The 25871-nt window shown below is 47.8% G+C and overlaps 1 protein-coding gene across 1 annotated transcript in view; it reads left to right on the top strand.

Annotated features, from left to right (window-relative positions):
• LOC120026146 (WD repeat-containing protein 7) overlaps window positions 1-25871 on the top strand; it is a 267089-nt gene that overhangs the window by 225550 nt on the left and 15668 nt on the right. Inside the window, exon 22 of the mRNA XM_038970967.1 lies at window positions 15772-16065. Coding sequence (XP_038826895.1) covers window positions 15772-16065 — 294 coding nt within the window. The remainder of the gene's footprint in view (window positions 1-15771; window positions 16066-25871) is intronic.

Genomic DNA, 25871 nt, shown 5'->3' with positions numbered 1-25871 from the left:
TGACTTCATATTGGTATTGGACCATTGAGGAGTCTGGTCCTGACTTCATATTGGTATTGGACCACTGAGGAGTCTGGTCCTGACTTCATATTGGTATTGGACCACTGAGGAGTCTGGTCCTGACTTCATATTGGTATTGGACCACTGAGGAGTCTGGTCCTGACTTTATATTGGTATTGGACCACTGAGGAGTCTAGTCCTGACTTTATATTGGTATTGGACCACTGAGGAGTCTGGTCCTGACTTTATATTGGTATTGGACCACTGAGGAGTCTGGTCCTGACTTCATATTGGTATTGGACCACTGAGTCTGGTCCTGACTTTATATTGGTATTGGACCACTGAATCTGGTCCTGACTTCATGGTTTAGGATGGAAACACACATTTCTTAGGCTCTTCTAGTCTGTATAGGTCACTGGTATTATATTAAGGAATTCACAACTTTGAGCCTCTGAAACTGTTTAAAAAAAAAACATAACTTAACAATTTGTTGTATTGTATTGGTTGATGCTAGTCATGCGCCCCGACTGTACGTTGCTACGTAACCTGGGAGAGTCCCTCACTGATTCACCCAGTCCCTGTACTGTTAACCTATGATAGTGTTTACTTCTCTTCAGTGTCTCCGTATCCAAGATATTGATTGAAACATACAGCCTAGAGCTGCCTCACATACAACCTAGAGCTGCCTCACATACAACCTAGCGCTGCCTCACATACAGCCCAGAGCCGCCCCACATACAGCCCAGAGCCGCCCCACATACAGCATAGAGCCGCCCCACATGCAGCCCAGAGCCGCCCCACATGCAGCCCAGAGCCGCCCCACATGCAGCCCAGAGCCGCCCCTCATGCAGCCCAGAGCCGCCCCTCATGCAGCCCAGAGCCGCCCCTCATGCAGCCCAGAGCCGCCCCTCATGCAGCCCAGAGCCGCCCCACATGCAGCCCAGAGCCGCCCCACACTCGGCCTAGAACTGGGTTATAGCTCTCTATTATTTATGCTGGCTTTGGGAAACGTAGGTCATTCTTACTTATGATAGTTTTAGTATCGTTTTATAATGCCAAGATGAAACAAACATATACGGACTCTAATTTAATGTATCCTCTTACCTGTTGACTATAAATTATTTTGATTAAAATCCTGATCACTACGATTTTCTTATATTTAGTTATTCTTCTTGTTGCCGTATATGAAACATAGTGTGGCAGATGATTTAAATAGTCTATTGTTTTTAAGAGAGAACTGAAGCCACATGTCTCTTCGGGCTATGAAAGGAGGAAGGATGTCTCTTCAGGCTATGACAGGAGGAAGGATGTCTCTTCAGGCTATGACAGGAGGAAGGATGTCTCTTCAGGCTATGAAAGGAGGAAGGATGTCTGTCTGTCAGGCTATGAAAGGAGGAAGGATGTCTCTTCAGGCTATGACAGGAGGAAGGATGTCTCTTCAGGCTATGACAGGAGGAAGGATGTCTCTTCAGGCTATGGCAGGAGGAAGGATGTCTGTCCTCAGGCTATGACAGGAGGAAGGATGTCTCTTCAGGCTATGACAGGAGGAAGGATGTCTGTCTGTCAGGCTATGACAGGAGGAAGGATGTCTGTCTGTCAGGCTATGACAGGAGGAAGGATGTCTCTTCAGGCTATGACAGGAGGAAGGATGTCTGTCCTCAGGCTATGACAGGAGGAAGGATGTCTCTTCAGGCTATGAAAGGAGGAAGGATGTCTCTTCAGGCTATGACAGGAGGAAGGATGTCTCTTCAGGCTATGAAAGGAGGAAGGATGTCTGTCTGTCAGGCTATGAAAGGAGGAAGGATGTCTGTCTGTCAGGCTATGACAGGAGGAAGGATGTCTGTCCTCAGGCTATGACAGGAGGAAGGATGTCTCTTCAGGCTATGACAGGAGGAAGGATGTCTCTTCAGGCTATGACAGGAGGAAGGATGTCTGTCCTCAGGCTATGACAGGAGGAAGGATGTCTCTTCAGGCTATGACAGGAGGAAGGATGTCTGTCCTCAGGCTATGACAGGAGGAAGGATGTCTCTTCAGGCTATGACAGGAGGAAGGATGTCTGTCCTCAGGCTATGACAGGAGGAAGGATGTCTGTCCTCAGGCTATGACAGGAGGAAGGATGTCTCTTCAGGCTATGAAAGGAGGAAGGAGCTGTTGGGGGCATGGTGTTCTTTCTCTCCCTCCTCCTCATCAGTCTTTACCTTCTCTCCTCTCTTTCCTTCCTCTCTCTAGCTCTCTCACAGTAGTTTTTTGTGATTATTAATTTGTGAGGTGTTATTGGGTGATCAACTGTCTTGTCAGGAGAATGGATGTGTGTGTCAGTTGTTAGCTATGATTAAACACCAACTCTGCAGAGAGGAGCGAGAGAGAGTGAGGAGGGAAAGAGAGTGAGGAGAGGAAGGGGAGAGTGAGAGAGGCAGAACAATCCTCTGTGAATGAATGAAACTGCAGAGGGAGGGATTTCTGCTGCGTTCTATGCATTTCTTTTCTCTCTATGCCTCTCTCTCTCTGCCTCTCTCTCTCTGCCTCTCTCTCTCTCTCTCTCTCTCTCTCTGCCTCTCTCTCTGCCTCTCTCTCTCTCTGCCTCTCCACCTTGTCTTAAAGAGAGCACTCAGATGAGTGCCTCAGAGTGATCTCTGAACTTCAGTGTGTGTCTGACAGACAAAGAGAGAACAAAGAGAACAGATGAGCTGGAAACTGCAGTATGAGTTTAGGATAGTGCAGGGTCTCAGTGTAATTAGTAGGGTAGTGCAGGGTCTCTGCAGGGTCTCAGTGTAATTAGTAGGATAGTGCAGGGTCTCAGTGTAATTAGTAGGATAGTGCAGGGTCTCAGTGTAATTAGTAGGGTAGTGCAGGGTCTCTGCAGGGTCTCAGTGTAATTAGTAGGATAGTGCAGGGTCTCAGTGTAATTAGTAGGATAGTGCAGGGTCTCAGTGTAATTAGTAGGATAGTGCAGGGTCTCAGTGTAATTAGTAGGATAGTGCAGGGTCTCTGCAGGGTCTCGGTGTAATTAGTAGGGTAGTGCAGGGTCTCAGTGTAATTAGTAGGGTAGTGCAGTGTCTAAGTACTGTCTACTGGACACACATGCTTCAAGGCTAAGTTGATCAATAGTCACCGAGAGTTGAGGTTTGATATTCATATAAACAACAAGAATAGTTCTGGTCCGGGCCACCCGAATGGCGCAGCGGTCTAAGGCACCGGGTCGCAGTGCTAGAGGCGTCACTACAGACCCTGGTTCGATCCTGGGCTGTATCACAACAGGCCGTGATTGGGAGTCCCATAGGGCGGCGCACAATTGGCCCGGCGTCATCCGGGTTAGGGGAGAGTTTGGCCGGGGGGAGCTTTACTTGGCTCATCGCACTCTAGCGACTCCTTGTGGCGGGCCGGGCTCCTGCAGGCTGACCTCGGTCGTCAGTTGAACAACGTTTCCTCCGACACATTGGTGCAGATGGCTTCCTGGTTCAGTGTGCGGGTGATAAGAAGCGCGGTTTGGCTGGTCATGTTTCGGAGGACGCATGACTCAACCTTCGCCTCCCGAGCCCCTTGGGGAGTTGCAGCGACGAGACAAGATCGTGATCACGAAGTTGGGGAGAAAAAGGGGATAAAAGAAATTATAAAATAAAAAATTTGTTGGTTTAAACAAAATACTTTTGGCTTTCAAAATGCAATTTTTGCTGAGGTTGTAATGTATAGTGTTGGTGGTTTAGTGTGTGTGTGTGTACAGGTCTGTGGGCGGACAGACTGTGCTATAGCTAGAGGTCACTGAGAGGTCAATTCACCTGCCTCTGTGTTTCTGCTCTAGCCACGGGGTGTGTGTGTGTGTGTGTGTGTGTGTGTGTGTGTGTGTGTGTGTGTGTGTGTGTGTGTGTGTGTGTGTGTGTGTGTGTGTGTGTGTGTGTGTTCTAGCCAAGAGGTTTAGGAGGGAGGTCAATTCACCTGTCTCTGTGTATTTCTGTTCTAGCCACGGTACCTGTGTGTGTGTGTGTGTGTGTGTAGGAGGGAGGTCAGCTTTAGATCAACCTGTTCTCTGGCCTGGAAGGGGGGGTCGGGGGGAGTGGCTTGGGGGGGGTCATGATCTCTATAGGTTAAAGGTCACCATAAGCAGTGGTGGTGAGACACCTGTAATGAAGTAAGCTGGTGGTGTATTGTGCCGTACCATAAAGTAGTATGGACTGATTGAAGCTCAGTGTTTTGTAGTGACGCCTCTAGCACTGAGATGGTCAAAACTAGTGCACTATGGGCCCTGGTCAAAGATAGTGCACTATGGGCCCTGGTCAAAACTAGTGCATTATGGGCCCTGGTCAAAGATAGTGCACTATGGGCCCTGGTCAAAGATAGTGCACTATGGGCCCTGGTCAAAGATAGTGCACTATGGGCCCTGGTCAAAACTAGTGCACTATGGGCCCTGGTCAAAGATAGTGCACTATGGGCCCTGGTCAAAGATAGTGCACTATGGGCCCTGGTCAAAGATAGTGCACTATGGGCCCTGGTCAAAGATAGTGCACTATGGGCCCTGGTCAAAGATAGTGCACTATGGGCCCTGGTCAACGATAGTGCACTATGGGCCCTGGTCAAAACTAGTGCATTATGGGCCCTGGTCAAAGATAGTGCACTATGGGCCCTGGTCAAAGATAGTGCACTATGGGCCCTGGTCAAAGATGGTGCACTATGGGCCCTGGTCAAAACTAGTGCACTATGGGCCCTGGTCAAAGATAGTGCACTATGGGCCCTGGTCAAAACTAGTGCATTATGGGCCCTGGTCAAAGATAGTGCATTATGGGCCCTGGTCAAAGATAGTGCACTATGGGCCCTGGTCAAAGATAGTGCACTATGGGCCCTGGTCAAAACTAGTGCACTATGGGCCCTGGTCAAAGATAGTGCACTATGGGCCCTGGTCAAAACTAGTGCATTATGGGCCCTGGTCAAAGATAGTGCACTATGGGCCCTGGTCAAAACTAGTGCATTATGGGCCCTGGTCAAAACTAGTGCACTATGGGCCCTGGTCAAAGATAGTGCACTATGGGCCCTGGTCAAAACTAGTGCATTATGGGCCCTGGTCAAAGATAGTGCACTATGGGCCCTGGTCAAAACTAGTGCACTATGGGCCCTGGTCAAAACTAGTGCACTATGGGCCCTGGTCAAAACTAGTGCATTATGGGCCCTGGTCAAAGATAGTGCACTATGGGCCCTGGTCAAAGATAGTGCACTATGGGCCCTGGTCAAAGATAGTGCACTATGGGCCCTGGTCAAAGATGGTGCACTATGGGCCCTGGTCAAAACTAGTGCACTATGGGCCCTGGTCAAAGATAGTGCACTATGGGCCCTGGTCAAAGATAGTGCACTATGGGCCCTGGTCAAAACTAGTGCATTATGGACCCTGGTCAAAACTAGTGCACTATGGGCCCTGGTCAAAACTAGTGCACTATGGGCCCTGGTCAAAGATAGTGCACTATGGGCCCTGGTCAAAGATAGTGCACTATGGGCCCTGGTCAAAGATAGTGCACTATGGGCCCTGGTCAAAGATAGTGCACTATGGGCCCTGGTCAAAACTAGTGCACTATGGGCCCTGGTCAAAGCTAGTGCACTATGGGCCCTGGTCAAAGCTAGTGCACTATGGGCCCTGGTCAAAGCTAGTGCACTATGGGCCCTGGTCAAAGCTAGTGCACTATGGGCCCTGGTCAAAGTTAGTGTACTATGGGCCCTGGTCAAAGATAGTGCACTATGGGCCCTGGTCAAAACTAGTGCATTATGGACCCTGGTCAAAACTAGTGCACTATGGGCCCTGGTCAAAACTAGTGCACTATGGGCCCTGGTCAAAGATAGTGCACTATGGGCCCTGGTCAAAGATAGTGCACTATGGGCCCTGGTCAAAGATAGTGCACTATGGGCCCTGGTCAAAGATAGTGCACTATGGGCCCTGGTCAAAACTAGTGCACTATGGGCCCTGGTCAAAGCTAGTGCACTATGGGCCCTGGTCAAAGCTAGTGCACTATGGGCCCTGGTCAAAGCTAGTGCACTATGGGCCCTGGTCAAAGCTAGTGCACTATGGGCCCTGGTCAAAGCTAGTGTACTATGGGCCCTGGTCAAAGATAGTGCACTATGGGCCCTGGTCAAAGATAGTGCACTATGGGCCCTGGTCAAAGATAGTGCACTATGGGCCCTGGTCAAAACTAGTGCACTATGGGCCCTGGTCAAAACTAGTGCACTATGGGCCCTGGTCAAAACTAGTGCACTATGGGCCCTGGTCAAAACTAGTGCACTATGGGCCCTGGTCAAAACTAGTGCACTATGGGCCCTGGTCAAAACTAGTGCACTATGGGCCCTGGTCAAAACTAGTGCACTATGGGCCCTGGTCAAAACTAGTGCACTATGGGCCCTGGTCAAAACTAGTGCACTATGGGCCCTGGTCAAAACTAGTGCACTATGGGCCCTGGTCAAAGATAGTGCACTATGGGCCCTGGTCAAAGATAGTGCACTATGGGCCCTGGTCAAAGATAGTGCACTATGGGCCCTGGTCAAAGCTAGTGCACTATGGGCCCTGGTCAAAGCTAGTGCACTATGGGCCCTGGTCAAAGCTAGTGCACTATGGGCCCTGGTCAAAGCTAGTGCACTATGGGCCCTGGTCAAAGATAGTGCACTATGGGCCCTGGTCAAAACTAGTGCACTATGGGCCCTGGTCAAAACTAGTGCACTATGGGCCCTGGTCAAAACTAGTGCACTATGGGCCCTGGTCAAAACTAGTGCACTATGGGCCCTGGTCAAAACTAGTGCACTATGGGCCCTGGTCAAAGATAGTGCACTATGGTTCCTGGTCAAAGATAGTGCACTATGGTTCCTGGTCAAAGATAGTGCACTATGGTTCCTGGTCAAAGATAGTGCACTATGGTTCCTGGTCAAAGATAGTGCACTATGGGCCCTGGTCAAAGATAGTGCACTATGGGCCTGGTCAAAGATAGTGCACTATGGGCCCTGGTCAAAGATAGTGCACTATGGGCCCTGGTCAAAACTAGTGCACTATGGGCCCTGGTCAAAGATAGTGCACTATTGGCCCTGGTCAAAGATAGTGCACTATGGGCCCTGGTCAAAACTAGTGCACTATGGGCCCTGGTGAAAGATAGTGCACTATATAGGGTGTAATTTGTGATGCGTACTTTGTCTTGCATTAATCTCCATCCCTGTACCTCCCCAAGGGCATGTCAGTCAGTTAGTCATCAGTATGGATTCACTCGTTGTTTTTTTGTGTTGCACAGTCACACGACTACAAGCAGCAACTCATTCGGCAGCTACCAACACAGAGAATAGTGAGGTGCTGGACAGAGGCAGACTCAATACTGCAGGACTGTTTTGAGAGTACGGATTGGAATATGTTCAAAGAATCATTGAGCTAGGACTCATATCCATCAACATTGAGGAATATACATCGTCAGTCACAGGCTTCGTTAGGAAATGTGTTGATGATGTTGTACCCACAATAACATTCCGGACATACCCCAACCAAAAACCCTGGACAAATGGAGATAGCCGTACCATACTGAGAGCCCGTACTGCAGCATTCAATGTCAGCAGAACGAACCCCAATGACTCAGTGACACACAACGTGTACAAGGCAAGCAAAAAGACAATACAGACTCAAACTTTAATTGATGTTCAACAATCAGACTTGAATCGCATGTGGCAAGGACTACAGACTATGACAAACTACAAAGGCAAATCCAGCTGTGTGGTGCCCACCGATGCATCCCTCCCAGACGAGTTCAACACATTGTATGCTCGCTGCCAGCCAGGAGGACTCTCGCTGCTCTGGACGACCAGATGCTTTCTCTCTCCGAGGCTGACGAGAGAAAAACTCTCAAAAGAAGTGAGTACTCACAAAGCCGCCGTCCCAAATGGCGTCCATGTCCTCAGTGTGTGCTTACCAGCTGGCGGGCGTCTTCTCTGACATCTTCAACCTGTCCCCTCCTGCTTTTGAGGAGACCACCATTGTCCCAGTGCCCAAGAAAAACAAGGTGACATGCCCAAATGACTATCGCCCAGTCTCGCTCACCTCGGTCATCATGAAGTGCTTCGAGGAGACTGGTCATGGCCCACATCAAGGCCAGCCTGCCAGGCACACTGGACCCACTCAAATTAGCCTACCGCTCCAACAAATCCACGGAAGATGCCATTTCCATCGCTATTCACACGGCCGTAACACATCTGGACAAGAGGTACACCTATGTGAGAATGCTTTTCATTGACTACAGTTCAGCATTCAACACGATTGTTTCCTCCATGTTCGACACCAAGTTCAAAGCCCTGGGTCTGGACACCACCCTCTGCAACTGGATCTTGGACTTCCTGACGGGCAGACTACAGGCTGTGACGATTGGCTACAACACCTCCTCCACACTAATTCTTAATTCAGGGGCCCCCCAGGGGTGTGTCCTCAGCCCTCTGCTGTACTCCCTGTTCACCCACGACTGTGTGGCTTTGCACGACACCAACTCATCAAGTTTGCTGACGACACCACGGTTGTAGGCCTGATATCCAACAACGACATGTCAGCCTATAGGGAGGAGGTAAGTTAACTGGCATTGTGGTGCCAGGACAACAACCTCTCCTTCAACATCAGCAAAACAAAAGAGTTGATTGTTGACTTCAGAAAGCAGAGGGAGCATGCCCAGATCCACATCAACGGGACTTCAGTAGAGAGAGTCAACAGCGTCCACAGAGGACTTAACATGGACCAACATCACCACCACTCTTGTCAAGAGGGCTCAACAGCGTCTCTACTTCCTAAGGTGGCTGAAGAAATGTGGCATGCCACCCCAGGTCCTCTCCAAATACTACCGCCGCACCTTCGAGAGTGTCCTAACCAGTTGCATCACGGCCTGGTTCGGAATTTTCTTCGTCAACGACTGCAAGGCCCTCCAGCAGGTGTTGAAGATGGCCCAGTACGTCACTGAGATCGGGCTTCCAACCATCCGTGACATCTACTCAAATCAGTACCTGACGAAGGCACAAAGCATCGTCAAGGACTCCACAAACCCCAGCCAACGAGCTGTTCACTCCCTCACCGTCGGGCAGACGGTATCACGAGCATGAGGTCTGATATCAACAGGCTCAGAGACCATGTTTATTTACAAGCCATCAGACTGCTGAACACTTGAAGTGGACTGACCATCTTCTCTGATTCTCTGCACCTTACCGCACATCACTACCGCTGCCACCAGGCTCTTATTATACTGCTCGATTTATACACTTGTGCCTTCCTGTATACTATTTATGCAAAAATATTTATTCTATTCTACTGCCATTTACTTTATGTTCCTATTCTTAAATTGTATCATTTCGTATTGTTGTTGCATTGTCGAGAAGGAACCTGCAAGTAAGCATTTCATTGGACGATGTATGCCGTGCATATGACTAATAAAACTTGAAACTGGAATGCACCTTTATGATGTCACAATGAAACCAACCGTGTCGTAGCTGTGTGTTTTTCCTCTGTAAATTCTGTTTGAAGAAAATCAAGCAACTCTCTTCGGTTATCGTTCGGGCTAATACGCTAATTGTTCCTAGCAATGGTTCCTGAAACTACCTTAGACATCCTTCAAACTGAACGCAGAGACATAAAAATGGTATCCAGGAGTTCATCTGACTCTGGTTAAGTATTTAATTTCCAAAATGTTGCTCTATCCCTTTAATATGTCTCTGCTGATATGATAGTCACTTTACTGCTCTGTGTATCTGTTGACAATAGGTGGAGAGTTGACTCTCTGGAGCTGTCACTGGTTGCCATTAGTAGCCTGTACATTTAGCCTAGCCGTAAGCAAGCATACATGATAACTACGTTTTGGTAAGAGCCTGCCGCCCGCCACTCTCCCTTCCCTATCCCCAGACTCGGCCCCAGCCCTATACCAACCCTCCACCCTTCCCCAGCCCTATACCCCAGCCCCATATCCCATTCCCCAGCCCTCCCTTACCCCAGCGCTGTACCCTAGCTCACCCCTGCCTCCCCTCCTCCTCAGCCCCGTCCCTCCCCTCTCCCCAGCCCTATCCTATTGATCAGGCCCCCTGCGCGTGGGTCCCCCCTGCTCCAGCAGCTGCCTCATTGGCCTCTCTCAGCGCCTGCTCCAACGCATTAGAATAGAAATCCATAACCGGGCCTGTGCTCACCCAAGCAGTGGAACAAACCAAATGAAATGCTATAAAGCAATCTCAGCCACCGGGAGCCGCTACCCATTCATCCTGATCTCAGAATGTCACGCCAGCTCACCATCTCTCTCATTCTCTCTCCTCCTCTCTCCTCCTCTCTCTCCTCCTCTCTCTCCATCTCTCTCCATCTCTCTCCATCTCTCTCCTTCTCTCTCTCCTTCTCTCTCTCCTTCTCTCTCTCCTTCTCTCTCCTATGGCTCCTTCTCTCTCCTTCTTTCTCTCCTTCTCTCACCATCTCTCCTCTCTCTCCTTCTCTCTCACCATCTCTCCTCTCTCCTTCTCTCTCATTCTCTCTCTCCTTCTCTCACCATCTCTCTCCTTCTCTCACCATCTCTCTCTCCTTCTCTCTCCTCCTTCTCTTTCCTTCTCTCTCTCTCTCTCTCCTCCACAACCCCCCTGGCCTTCCTCCATTCCCTCTCCTCCACATCCCTCCCTCCATCCTCCCCTTCCCCCTCTGAAAGATTAGATTGGTGGTGGGGGGGGGGGGGGGGGGGGGTTAGCTGACCGGTCTGGAGAGTCAGGTGACCAAACGGTCAGCCCTGCAGCTTAAAACACAGTCAGGCCTGGCCCTTTGTTCCAACACACATACAGTATGCACCCCATGTGCACACACACACACACACACCCACTAGTGATGTGTGGTTGACTCATAACCCGTAGTCCCCGCGGTTATATCTGCAGGGCGGTGTGGGTTTAGGGTCATAAAATATTGTATGGACTATTTTATGCGTGATGATTGTGAGGCGCTATACACGTTCGACAGTCACAAGACGGGGACTTCAAAATGACACATTAAGGGAACTGAAGGCTACTGTTCAGATGGGTTTAAATGGAACAGTAGTCTGAGATCTGGACACTGACTGATGGTCTATATCCCCTCACATAGCATCATATAATGTTAACTATAACCCCTCACATAGCCTCATATAATGTTAACTATAACCCCTCACATAGCCTCATATAATGTTAACTATATCCCCTCACATAGCCTCATATAATGTTAACTATAACCCCTCACATAGCCTCATATAATGTTAACTATAACCCCTCACAGCCTCATATAATGTTAACTATAACCCCTCACATAGCCTCATATAATGTTAACTATAACCCCTCACATAGCCTCATATAATGTTAACTATAACCCCTCACATAGCCTCATATAATGTTAACTATAACCCCTCACATAGCCTCATATAATGTGAACTATATCCCCTCACATAGCCTCATATAATGTTAACTATAACCCCTCACATAGCCTCATATAATGTTAACTATAACCCCTCACAGCCTCATATAATGTTAACTATAACCCCTCACATAGCCTCATATAATGTTAACTATAACCCCTCACATAGCCTCATATAATGTTAACTATAACCCCTCACATAGCCTCATATAATGTTAACTATAACCCCTCACATAGCCTCATATAATGTGAACTATATCCCCTCACATAGCCTCATATAATGTTAACTATAACCCCTCACATAGCCTCATATAATGTTAACTATAACCCCTCACATAGCCTCATATAATGTTAACTATATCCCCTCACATAGCCTCATATAATGTTAACTATAACCCCTCACATAGCCTCATATAATGTTAACTATAACCCCTCACATAGCCTCATAATAATGTTAACTATAGATCTACCTATTGCATTTTCTCCCCGGTCCCTAAATGTATTTGCTGTGCGAATGAAAGATAATATTTTACCGACGTCAACCGTATAGAAGCATTCATTCTATCGATTTATGACATTCGAGTGAGCAAAATGTTTTAGTATTCTAGGGCAACAAGTAATGACAGAAGACAAGCTGTATTGTATTGTATTGTATTGTATTATAGACAAGTTGACTAACTAATAGCCTACTGAATGTCCCAAATGTTCATAGGCCTGTCTTTAAAAAAGTTCCTCCGGCCTTCTCTGACTGTACTATATTCTCTGACTGTACTAATAGTACTATTTTAGCGGGTTAGGGTCAAGTGTGGGCCTCAGATTTACACTTTATCACATATTGTCGGGCGGTTGCGGATGGGTTATTAGCAATTGCTGGCAGGTGCGGATGAACAAACAGCAGGTCTGATGTTGGGGCGGGGTTGTATGAGTAAAGCAGGGGGGGGGCTCCTGGGTTACAAGCCCCAAAAGGACAATAGCCCAGCACTCCCCTCACTTCCGAAACGAGGCCCGTCTTCGCCCCTCGTATTTAGTAGAGAACCCAGGTCATTAGTGGAGGCCCTGCAGGCAGGCTGCATGTGATCAGTGTCCTCTAGACACACACACACAGACGTCGACCCGTAGACCCCGTTCTTTGAACATGACTCTGACCTGGCCGTGGGGTGGGGGACGCAGAGGGGCGGGGCGGGGCGGAGGAACAAATGGGTCCTGGTCAGGACAATGGATGTGTGACAGCCCTATTCAGTTCTAGCTACCCTCAATTCAGCTGTGTGTTACTAGCAGCTAACTACCCTCCATTCAGCTGTGTTACTAGCAGCTAACTACCCTCCATTCAGCTGTGTGTTACTAGCAGCTAACTACCCTCCATTCAGCTGTGTTACTAGCAGCTAACTACCCTCCATTCAGCTGTGTTACTAGCAGCTGGCTACCCTCTATTCATCTGTGTGTTAGTAGCAGCTAGCTACCCTCTATTCATCTCTGTGTTAGTAGCAGCTGGCTACCCTCTATTCATCTCTGTGTTAGTAGCAGCTAGCTACCCTCTATTCATCTGTTAGTAGCAGCTAGCTACCCTCTATTCATCTGTTAGTAGCAGCTAGCTACCCTCTATTCATCTGTTAGTAGCAGCTAGCTACCCTCTATTCATCTCTGTGTTAGTAGCAGCTAGCTACCCTCTATTCATCTGTGTTACTAGCAGCTAGCTACCCTCCATTCAGCTGTGTGTTACTAGCAGCTAGCTACCCTCCATTCAGCTGTGTGTTACTAGCAGCTAACTACCCTCCATTCAGCTGTGTGTTACTAGCAGCTAACTACCCTCCATTCAGCTGTGTTACTAGCAGCTAACTACCCTCCATTCAGCTGTGTTACTAGCAGCTAGCTACCCTCCATTCAGCTGTGTGTTAGTAACAGCTAACTACCCTCCATTCAGCTGTGTTACTAGCAGCTAACTACCCTCCATTCAGCTGTGTGTTACTAGCAGCTAACTACCCTCCATTCAGCTGTGTGTTACTAGCAGCTAACTACCCTCCATTCAGCTGTGTGTTACTAGCAGCTAACTACCCTCCATTCAGCTGTGTGTTACTAGCAGCTAACTACCCTCCATTCAGCTGTGTTACTAGCAGCTAGCTACCCTCCATTCAGCTGTGTGTTACTAGCAGCTAACTACCCTCCATTCAGCTGTGTTACTAGCAGCTAGCTACCCTCCATTCAGCTGTGTGTTACTAGCAGCTAGCTACCCTCCATTCAGCTGTGTGTTACTAGCAGCTAACTACCCTCCATTCAGCTGTGTGTTACTAGCAGCTAACTACCCTCCATTCAGGTGAATGGGCAAGACAAAAGATTGAAGTACCTTTGAACGGGGTATAGGTGCCAGTCTGTGTCAAGAACTGCAAGCATCCCCGTGGGCCGCTTTCAGCACTTTGTGGAGACCCGACGAATTGAAGCTGTTCTGAGGACAAAAGGGGATATATATATATTTATATATAATTCTTTGGGGGTTACTACATATATATATATATATTACTATGAAATAACACATATGGAGTAATTTAGTAACCAAATAAGTGTTAAACAAATCAAAATCTATTTTAGATTCTTAATAAAACAATTAATTAACTCTTGAATGAGTAGGTATGTCCAACCGTTTGACTTGTACTGTGTGTGTAAACACACATACTGTATATAATGGTGTGTTTGGACAGTAGTTATATAGGATGAGCCATGATTAGAATACAGTATATACAGTGCCTTGGGAAAGTATTCAGACTCTTTGAATTTTTCCACATTTTGTTATGTTACAGCCTTTTCCCCTCGTTAATCTACACACAATACCCCATAATGACAAAGTAAAAACAGGTTTTTAGAAATGTTTGCAAATGTATAAAATAAATGAATAACTGAAATATTTAATTTACATAAGTATTCAGACCCTTTACTCAGTTGAAGCACCTTTGGCAGCGATTACAGCCTCCAGTCTTCTTGGGTATGACGCTACAAGCTTGGCACACCTGTATTTGGGGAGTTCCTCCCATTCTTCTCTGCAGATCCTCTCAAGCTCTGTCAGGTTGGATGGGGAGCGTTGCTGCACAGCTATTTTCAGGTCTCTCCAGAGATGTTCGATCTGGTTCAAGTCCAGGCTTTGGCTGGGACACTCAAGGACATTCAGAGTCTTGTCCCAAAGCCACTTCTGCGTTGTCTTGGCTGTGTGTCGTTGTCCTGTTGGAAGGTGAACCTTCGCCCCAGTCTGAGGTCCTGAGTTCTCTGAAGCAGATTTTCATCAAGGATCTCTCTGTACTTTGCTCCGTTCATCTTTCCCTCGATCCTGACTTGTCTCCTAGTCCCTGCTGCTGAAAAACATCCCCACAACATGATGCTGCCAACATGCTTCACCATCATGCTTCCCCGTAGGGATGGTGCCAGGTTTCCTCTAGACGTGACGCTTGGCATTCAGGCCAAAGAGTTCAGTCTTGGTTTCATCAGACCAAATAGTCATGTGTATTCTGGTACTATGCAGCTGCTACTGAATGGTTATGGTAGCATTGGGATTGCTCTAACCCTACCCTATCTCTCTCCTCTGATGTTAGGCTTAACACCATAGAGACAATGCTAACACTTGATCTCTCCCTCTGTCTCTCTATCCCTCCCCTCTCTCTATCCCTCCCCTCTCTCTTCTCTCTCCTCCTCTCTCCTTCTCCCTCTGTCTCTCTATCCCTCCCCTCTATCCCTGCCTTCCTCCCAATCAATTTAAGGGCTTTATTGGCATAGGAAACACATTATTATGTGACCCTGATGGTCAACTATGAACATTTGAACATCTTGGTTCTGTTATAATCTCCACCCGGCACAGCCAGAAGAGGACTGGCCACCCCTCATAGCCTGGTTCCTCTCTAGGTTTCTTCCTAGGTTTTGGCCTTTCTAGGGAGTTTTTCCCTAGCCACCGTGCTTCTACACCTGCATTGCTTGCTGTTTTGGGGTTTTAGGCTGGGTTTCTGTACAGCACTTTGAGATATCAGCTGATGTAAGAAGGGCTATATAAATACATTTGATTGATTGATGTTAACATTGCCAAAGAAAGTGAAATAGATCATAAAAAATTAACACTAATCATTACACTCACAATCCAAATGAATAGAGACATTTCAGATGTCATATTATGTCTATATACAGTATTGTAACGATAATAGTTAAAGTACAAAAGAGAAAATAAATATGCGTTGTGTTTACAATGGTGTTTGTTCTTCACTTGTTGCCCTTTTCTTGTGGCAACAGGTCACAAATCTTGCTGCTGTGATGGAACACTGTGGAATTTCACCCAGTAGATATGGGAGTTTATCATTACCAGTTGTTAGTATTGTCACCTGATGCTTTAGACGACCTCTCACTGTGATCTTCTTCTCCAGGCTGTCTGTCCAACCTGCCTCCCAACACCAAGAAGATCTGTAACTCGTACGAGGAGCGTCGTAAACAGGCCACCGCCATCGTCCTGCTGGGAGTCATCGGGGCAGAATTCGGGGCGGAGCTGGAACCCCCTAAGCTGCCGTCTCGTGCCAGGACCAGTGGACAGGCTCCAGAAGGTTTCGGACTGACTACTGGAGGATCCAACTACTCTCTGGCCAGACACACCTGTGAGTGGATACGTCACCGTGCCCTCTTTCAATTCAATTCAATTCAATTCAAGGGGCTTTATTGGCATGGGAAACATGTGTTAACATTGCCAAAGCAAGTGAGGTAGACAATACACAAAAGTGAAACAAACAATACAAATTAACAGTAAACATTACACATACAGAAGTTTCAAAACAATAAAGACATTACAAATGTCATATTATATATATACAGTGTTGTAACAATGTACAAATGGTTAAAGCGCACAAGTTAAAATAAATAAACATAAATATGGGTTGTATTTACAATGGTGTTTGTTCTTCACTGGTTGCCCTTTTCTTGTGGCAACAGGTCACAAATCTTGCTGCTGTGATGGAACACTGTGGAATTTCACCCAGTAGATATGGGAGTTTATCAAAATTGGATTTGTTTTCGAATTCTTTGTGGATCTGTGTAATCTGAGGGAAATATGTCTCTCTAATATGGTCATACATTGGGCAGGAGGTTAGGAAGTGCAGCTCAGTTTCCACCTCATTTTGTGGGCAGTGAGCACATAGCCTGTCTTCTCTTGAGAGCCATGTCTGCCTACGGCGGCCTTTCTCAATAGCAAGGCTATGCTCACTGAGTCTGTACATAGTCAAAGCTTTCCTTAAGTTTGGGTCAGTCACAGTGGTCAGGTATTCTGCCACTGTGTACTCTCTGTTTAGGGCCAAATAGCATTCTAGTTTGCTCTGTTTTTTTGTTAATTCTTTCCAATGTGTCAAGTAATTATCTTTTTGTTTTCTCATGATTTGGTTGGGTCTAATTGTGCTGTTGTCCTGGGGCTCTGTGGGGTGTGTTTGTGTTTGTGAACAGAGCCCTAGGACCAGCTTGCTTAGGGGACTCTTCTCCAGGTTCATCTCTCTGTAGGTGATGGCTTTGTTATGGAAGGTTTGGGAATCGCTTCCTTTTAGGTGGTTGTAGAATTTAACGGCTCTTTTCTGGATTTTGATAATTAGTGGGTATCGGCCTAATTCTGCTCTGCATGCATTATTTGGTGTTCTACGTTGTACACGGAGGATATTTTTGCAGAATTCTGCATGCAGAGTCTCAATTTGGTGTTTGTCCCATTTTGTGAAATCTTGGTTGGTGAGCGGACCCCAGACCTCACAACCATAAAGGGCAATGGGCTCTATGACTGATTCAAGTATTTTTAGCCAGATCCTAATTGGTATGTTGAAATTTATGTTCCTTTTGATGGCATAGAATGCCCTTCTTGCCTTGTCTCTCAGATCGTTCACAGCTTTGTGGAAGTTACCTGTGGCGCTGATGTTTAGGCCGAGGTATGTATAGTTTTTTGTGTGCTCTAGGGCAACGGTGTCTAGATGGAATTTGTGGTCCTGGCGACTGGACCTTTTTTGGAACACCATTATTTTGGTCTTACTGAGATTTACTGTCAGGGCCCAGGTCTGACAGAATCTGTGCAGAAGATCTAGGTGCTGCTGTAGGCCCTCCTTGGTTGGTGACAGAAGCACCAGATCATCAGCAAACAGTAGACATTTGACTTCAGAGTCTAGTAGGGTGAGACCGGGTGCTGCAGACTGTTCTAGTGCCCGCGCCAATTCGTTGATATATATGTTGAAGAGGGTGGGGCTTAAGCTGCATCCCTGTCTCACCCCACGACCCTGTGTGAAGAAATGTGTGTGTTTTTTGCCAATTTTAACCGCACACTTGTTGTTTGTGTACATGGATTTTATAATGTCGTATGTTTTACCCCCAACACCACTTTCCATCAATTTGTATAGCAGACCCTCATGCCAAATTGCGTCGAAGGCTTTTTTGAAATCAACAAAGCATGAGAAGACTTTGCCTTTGTTTTGGTTTGTTTGGTTGTCAATTAGGGTGTGTAGGGTGAATACATGGTCTGTTGTACGGTAATTTGGTAAAAAGCCAATTTGACATTTGCTCAGTACATTGTTTTCATTGAGGAAATGTACGAGTCTGCTGTTAATGATAATGCAGAGTATTTTCCCAAGGTTACTGTTGACGCATATTCCACGGTAGTTATTGGGGTCAAATTTGTCTCCACTTTTGTGGATTGGGGTGATCAGTCCTTGGTTCCAAATATTGGGGAAGATGCCAGAGCTAAGGACGATGTTAAAGAGTTTTAGTATAGCCAATTGGAATTTGTTGTCTGTATATTTGATCATTTCATTAAGGATACCATCAACACCACAGGCCTTTTTGGGTTGGAGGGTTTTTATTTTGTCCTGTAACTCGTTCAAGGTAATTGGAGAATCCAGTGGGTTCTGGTAGTCTTTATAGTTGATTCTAGGATTTGTATTTGATCATGTATATGTTTTTGCTCTTTATTCTTTGTTATAGAGCCAAAAAGATTGGAGAAGTGGTTTACCCATACATCTCCATTTTGGATAGATAATTCTTCGTGTTGTTGTTTGTTTAGTGTTTTCCAATTTTCCCAGAAGTGGTTAGAGTCTATGGATTCTTCAATTACATTGAGCTGATTTCTGACGTGCTGTTCCTTCTTTTTCCGTAGTGTATTTCTGTATTGTTTTAGTGATTCACCATAGTGAAGGCGTAGACTCAGGTTTTCCGGGTCTCTATGTTTTTGGTTGGACAGGTTTCTCAATTTATTTCTTAGATTTTTGCATTCTTCATCAAACCATTTGTCATTGTTGTTCATTTTCTTCGGTTTTCTATTTGAGATTTTTAGATTTGATAGGGAAGCTGAGAGGTCAAATATACTGTTAAGATTTTCTACTGCCAAGTTTACACCTTCACTATTGCAGTGGAACGTTTTACCCAGGAAGTTGTCTAAAAGGGATTGAATTTGCTGTTGTCTAATTGTTTTTTGGTAGGTTTCCAAACTGCATTCCTTCCATCTATAGCATTTCTTAATGTTACTCAGTTCCTTTGGCTTTGATGCCTCATGATTGAGTATTGCTCTGTTCAAGTAGACTGTGATTTTGCTGTGGTCTGATAGGGGTGTCAGTGGGCTGACTGTGAACGCTCTGAGAGACTCTGGGTTGAGGTCAGTGATAATGTAGTCTACAGTGCTACTGCCAAGAGATGAGCTATAGGTGAACCTACCATAGGAGTCCCCTCGAAGCCTACCATTGACTATGTACATACCCAGCGTGCGACAGAGCTGCAGGAGTTGTGACCCGTTTTTGTTGGTTATGTTGTCATAGTTGTGCCTAGGGGGGCATATGGGGGAGGGAATGCTGTCACCTGCAGGAAGGTGTTTGTCCCCCTGTGTGCTGAGGGTGTCAGGTTCTTGTCCAGTTCTGGCATTTAGGTCGCCACAGACTAAAACATGTCCCTGGGCCTGGAAATGATTGATTTCCTCCTTCAGGATGGAGAAGCTGTCTTCATTAAAGTATGGGGATTCTAGTGGGGGGATATAGGTAGCACACAGGAGGACATTTTTCTCTGTTAAGATAATTTCCTTTTGAATTTCTAGCCAAATGTAAAATGTTCCTGTTTTGATTAATTTAATGGAGTGAGTTAGGTCTGCTCTATACCAAATTAGCATTCCCCCTGAGTCCCTTCCCTGTTTCACACCTGGTAGTTTGGTGGATGGGACTACCAGCTCTCTGTAACCTAGAGGGCAACCAGTGGGTCCGTCTCCTCTGTACCAGGTTTCTTGCAGGATGACAATGTCTGCATTACCGATTTCTTTGGTGAAGTCCGGGTTCCTGCTCTTTAGGCCAAAGGCAGATGACCTCAGGCCTTGGATATTCCAGGATGATATAGTGAAGGCTTTTTGTTCCATAAAGTGTCCAATGTTGTTGGTCGTGGTTTGGCCTCAGGCCAGTAAGTGTGAGCAGAGCCTGCTGAGCATCTGGTACATGCCGTTGGCTTGGGCGAGTGTAAGAGTGGGGGTTGGGCCTGTTTGCCCGCTCACTACCTGGGCGTATGTGTGACTTCCATGTTGATGCCCTCTTTGCGGGGGTGGGGTGCATGGGGTGGGCAGGAGTGGCATAGGTCTGATCTGAGGGGGCCTAAATTGGGTGTGGGCATGGTTGATGTGGGGGGGTGTTGATTGGTTGGGGTGGGGGTGTGTCTGGGGGTGCTGTGGTCTGGATGTAAGTCCTCTTGGCGTGGGTCCTCTATGTGTAGGTCCAGGGTGGGGTGCTGAAGGTCTTGGAGGGTGTCTCGCTGGTCTGGGTGGGGTGTCTATTGATCTGTTGCTCCTGTGTGAAGTGTTGGGGCTGCGTTTGAGAGCGATGTCCTTTAGAGTCCGGGCAAAGGTGGGCACTGCTGCCTTGTAGAGGTGGACCTGGTCATAGAGGCTGTTCAAGTCCAGGGTGGAGTGGTGGGCCAGGAAAACATTTGGTTTTGAGGCACAGTCACGGGAAATGCTTGCGTTTACCCTCTGTATTGTAGCAGGGTGGAAGTCTTTTCGTGGTAGCAGGGTGGAGATAACCACTTTTGCATTGGGGAAAGTAGAAGAAGCTTTTTCAATCACTCCCTTCAGTGCTGTGGCCACCCTTTCCTGCTGTGCTCTCAGGTCGTTTGTGCCTGTGTGTATTATTATGTGGCTAGGTGAGCCTAGTTTGTCCTCAGACAGAAGGTCTAGGGCGCACTGGGTGTTTGGACACCAGAGTTTGGACACACTGTGTTTGGGAAAAAGTTTTTTTTCTTCTATATATATCCCATTTGAGTCCATAAGGAGAAAAATCTGTGTCTTGTGTTTGTCCTCAGTGGGTGTGGGGGGGTTGTCAGGAGGGCTATCAGGGTGGCTGACAGGGGGGGTGCTCAGGGGGGGTGAGAGCTGCTGGGCTTGGGGTTTTTCTTTTGTCTGTTCTGCTGTGATGTTGACTCTATGGTCAGGGTCTGGTGTGGACTGTTCTGCTGTGGTGTCGAGACTTTTGTCGGGTGCTGAGGTGGGCTGTTCTGCTGGCTTCTCTGTGGGGATGGCCACCTCCCTAGTGGGTTGTTCTCTGTCACATGCCATCCCCCTCAACCTCTCCTCCAGCAGTCTGATCCTCTCCTCCATCCCCCTCTCCCTCTCCTCCAGCAGTCTGATCCTCTCCTCTAGTGCTCTGTTCTGCTCCTGCTTCTGCTCTTTCTCCTGTTGAAGTTGTCTCACCACTGTCCAGCGTGCAGATGTGTCTCTCTCCACCTCCAGCACTCCGGGTCTGGTTAAAGGGGTGTTGTTGTGCTGGACTGTTGTCTGGGTCTGTGCTGACTGTAGTGTAATCACCTGCTGTTCCAGCTCAACCTGCCTTACCTCCAGCTGGGTGAATTTATCCTTCATTTCAATGAGGGAGAAGTGCTCTGTACTGGGAGGTTGACTGTCTGCTGAGGGTTGCTCGTCTGTGGGGTTATATGATGAAGAGGTCTGGTCTGACCCGCTTGGGGTGGGGGTATCTTTATCAAGGGAGAGCTTCTCCTGCTGGGCTAATTCTTTGATTAGGTGAAAGTCCAGCTGAAACTGTTTGGGGTTGCCCTGTACCAATACTGTTCCAGACTTATATAGATTTATATTAGCTGACTCAGAGTCCTCGTTGTCAAGTATCCTGAGTTTCCACCCCTCGTTAACCCCCCCTCTCTTAACAGAGGGGTAGTGTGCTAATATAGCACTGTGCCATGCCAGGGGATGGTTTGTGTGGAAGATAAGGTTGCTGATGTTCCCATTTTTGTAATAGTCAGCAAAAAGTGTCTGTTGATTTTCCATAAGGAGCTTCATTTTGTGCTCTTTTCTTGCCTTATCATTCTTTACACTCACAGGGTACTGTATTTTAATTACCTCTGAACAGCAGGAGGGAGCTTCTAGGGCCTCTCCATTTAGTTGGGGTAGACTATTCGACTCTCCTGCCATTGTTGGGCTAATGGTCTTTGACACCTCTCACTTGACACGTCAGTGCTAGTTGAAGCTGTATCAAGCTTGGCAATTATGTTTCATTCAATGCTTATAAAGTAATGTCATGTATTTTTCTTCTTGGCTTTTGGAAATAGAATATAGTTTCAGACTAAACATTACTCACTCAGTTCCAGGTTGGGTGGTGTTTTCAGGTTTCTGTTGTTTTCCAGAGAATTTGCTGTATAATAATCCTTGGTATTTGTGAATCTTTCAGGTGATTCCGTAATTCCGTCCAAAATCAGGTTGTAGGTTTTGAGTTTTGATTTGAATTTAGGGTTATGTTGTAGAGGGTAGCATCCTGTATGTGTTCCTGACAAAAAATCCAAGTTTAACTAACTCTAAATCTAAATTTTTTAAAGAAAATGCTGAAAAATGCAGGAGCTCATCTGATCATGACCTCTCTCCCTCTCTGTCTCTGTGTCTCTTTCTCTCTCTGTGCTCGGGCACACGTGAGTCTCTCTGTCTCCATATCCGTCCTATCTCTGTCTCCATATCCGTCCTTCTGTCTCCATATCCGTCCTTCTATCTCTGTCTCTCTCTTCCTCTCTCTACCTCTCTCGCCTGCGAGTGGCTGCTTTCTCTCTACAGTATATGTTGTTCTGAGAATATGAGTGGTTATATATCAGAGTAGAGTACTTGGTGACGTTGTGAAGTCAGAGCTTTCAAGAGTTTTATCCTCGATAGGAATGAATAAGTGACTTATACCATTTTCACACTATTGTGGATGCTCCAGCTGATGAAACCACACCGTTATGAAACTAAAATAATACACAATCTCACATTGACACACACACACTCACTCACTCTGATTGTGTTGGAGTGAAGAGAAGGGAAGGCCACATGAATAATCTACCAGGTAGCTAGCTCTCCCTATGGTGTGGCTCTGCAGGTCTCCCCCTCTACCTCTCATTGCCTGGGGTCTAGTTTATTCATATTGTTGAAAGTTGAAGTCCCTCTCACCTGCCTGTGTTAGTTCACCACTCTCACCTGCCTGCGTTAGTTAGTTCACCACTCTCACCTGCCTGCGTTAGTTAGTTCACCACTCTCACCTGCCTGCGTTCTCACCTGCCTTCGTTAGTTAGTTCACCACTCTCGCCTGCGTGCGTTAGTTCACCACTCTCACCTGTCTGCGTTAGTTAGTTCACCACTCTCACCTGCCTGCGTTAGTTAGTTCACCACTCTCACCTGCCTGCGTTAGATAGTTCACCACTCTCACCTGCCTGCGTGCGTTAGTTCACCACTCTCACCTGCCTGCGTGCGTTAGTTCACCACTCTCACCTGCCTGCGTTCTCACCTGCCTGCGTTAGTTAGTTCACCACTCTCACCTGCCTGCGTGCGTTAGATAGTTCACCACTCTCACCTGCCTGCGTGCGTTAGTTAGTTCACCACTCTCACCTGCCTGCGTGCGTTAGATAGTTCACCACTCTCACCTGCCTGCGTGCGTTAGATAGTTCACCACTCTCACCTGCCTGCGTGCGTTAGATAGTTCACCACTCTCACCTGCCTGCGTGCGTTAGTTAGTTCACCACTCTCACCTGCCTGCGTGCGTTAGATAGTTCACCACTCTCACCTGCCTGCGTGCGTTAGATAGTTCACCACTCTCACCTGCCTGCGTGCGTTAGATAGTTCACCACTCTCACCTGCCTGCGTGCGTTAGATAGTTCACCACTCTCACCTGCCTGCCTGCGTTAGATAGTTCACCACTCTCACCTGCCTGCGTGCGTTAGTTAGTTCACCACTCTCACCTGCCTGCGTGCGTTAGATAGTTCACCACTCTCACCTGCCTGCGTGCGTTAGATAGTTCACCACTCTCACCTGCCTGCGTGCGTTAGATAGTTCACCACTCTCACCTGCCTGCGTGCGTTAGATAGTTCACCACTCTCACCTGCCTGCGTGCGTTAGATAGTTCAACACTCTCACCTGCCTGCGTGCTTTAGATAGTTCACCACTCTCACCTGCCTGCGTGCGTTAGTTAGTTCACCACTCTCACCTGCCTGCCTGCGTGCGTTAGTTAGTTCACCACCCTCACCTGCCTGCGTGCGTTAGTTAGTTCACCACTCTCACCTGCCTGCCTGCGTTAGTTAGTTCACCACTCTCACCTGCCTGCCTGCGTGCGTTAGTTAGTTCACCACCCTCACCTGCCTGCGTGCGTTAGATAGTTCACCACTCTCACCTGCCTGCGTGCGTTAGATAGTTCACCACTCTCACCTGCCTGCGTGCGTTAGATAGTTCACCACTCTCACCTGCCTGCGTGCGTTAGATAGTTCACCACTCTCACCTGCCTGCGTGCGTTAGATAGTTCACCACTCTCACCTGCCTGCGTGCGTTAGATAGTTCACCACTCTCACCTGCCTGCGTGCGTTAGATAGTTCACCACTCTCACCTGCCTGCGTGCGTTAGATAGTTCAACACTCTCACCTGCCTGCGTGCGTTAGATAGTTCACCACTCTCACCTGCCTGCGTGCGTTAGTTAGTTCACCACTCTCACCTGCCTGCGTGCGTGCGTTAGTTAGTTCACCACCCTCACCTGCCTGCGTGCGTTAGTTAGTTCACCACTCTCACCTGCCTGCGTGCGTTAGTTAGTTCACCACTCTCACCTGCCTGCGTGCGTTAGATAGTTCACCACTCTCACCTGCCTGCGTGCGTTAGTTAGTTCACCACTCTCACCTGCCTGCCTGCGTTAGATAGTTCACCACTCTCACCTGCCTGCGTGCGTTAGATAGTTCACCACTCTCACCTGCATGCGTGCGTTAGTTAGTTAACCACTCTCACCTGCCTGCCTGCGTTAGATAGTTCACCACTCTCACCTGCCTGCGTGCGTTAGATAGTTCACCACTCTCACCTGCCAGCGTGCGTTAGATAGTTCACCACTCTCACCTGCCAGCGTGCGTTAGATAGTTCACTACTCTCACCTGCCTGCCTGCGTTAGATAGTTCACCACTCTCACCTGCCTGCCTGCGTTAGTTAGTTCACCACTCTCACCTGCCTGCGTGCGTTAGATAGTTCACCACTCTCACCTGCCTGCGTGCGTTAGATAGTTCACTACTCTCACCTGCATGCGTGCATTAGTTCACCACTCTCACCTGCCTGCGTGCGTTAGATAGTTCACTACTCTCACCTGCCTGCGTTAGTTAGTTCACCACTCTCACCTGCCTGCGTGCGTTAGTTAGTTCACCACTCTCACCTGCCTCCACACCATTCCACATAAAGAACAGTTGAGCCGCGTTGCATCTGTGTTCACAGAGAGGGAAAACATGATGCAGTCAATGCAGAGTTCCCCATTCAGAGCAGAGCCCAGGCTGTCACCCTGCAGAGAGAGAGAGCAGACCTACTGAATGGAATGCAGAGTTCCTCATTCAGAGCAGAGCCCAGGCTGTCACCCTGCAGAGAGAGAGAGCAGACCTACTGAATGGAATGCAGAGTTCCCCATTCAGAGCAGAGCCCAGGCTGTCACCCTGTAGAGAGAGAAAGCAGACATACTGAATGGAATGCATAGTTCCCCATTCAGAGCAGAGCCCAGGCTGTCACTCTGCAGAGAGAGAGAGCAGACCTACTGAATGGAATGCAGAGTTCCTCATTCAGAGCAGAGCCCAGGCTGTCACCCTGCAGAGAGAGAGAGCAGACCTACTGAATGGAATGCAGAGTTCCTCATTCAGAGCAGAGCCCAGGCTGTCACCCTGCAGAGAGAGAGAGAGCAGACCTACTGAATGGAATGAATGAATGCTTGATTTGCCTGGCTGCTCCTGACTTGGTGAGTCAACAGTGCCTAGGTTAGAAACACCCACAAAGGGAGAGGCAGGCAGGGAGCCTCCTGGTCTCAAGGATGCTTACATTCCTCCTGGCTGTCTGGAGAGAGAGGGAGGTGAGAGAGAGAGGAGGGGAGGGGGGATAGGGAGGAGGGGAGAGAGCGAGGGAGGAGGAGGAAAGAGAGCGGGGGAAGGGGGGGGGAGAGAGAACAAGGGAGGAGGGGGGGAGTAGAGAGAGGGGAGGGGGAGTAGAGATAGAGCGGAGTGGGGGAGAGCGAGA

This window comes from Salvelinus namaycush, chromosome 31 (assembly GCF_016432855.1).
Source record: "Salvelinus namaycush isolate Seneca chromosome 31, SaNama_1.0, whole genome shotgun sequence".
Classification (NCBI taxonomy): domain Eukaryota; kingdom Metazoa; phylum Chordata; class Actinopteri; order Salmoniformes; family Salmonidae; genus Salvelinus; species Salvelinus namaycush.
This window is presented reverse-complemented; position numbering and strand designations above follow the sequence as displayed.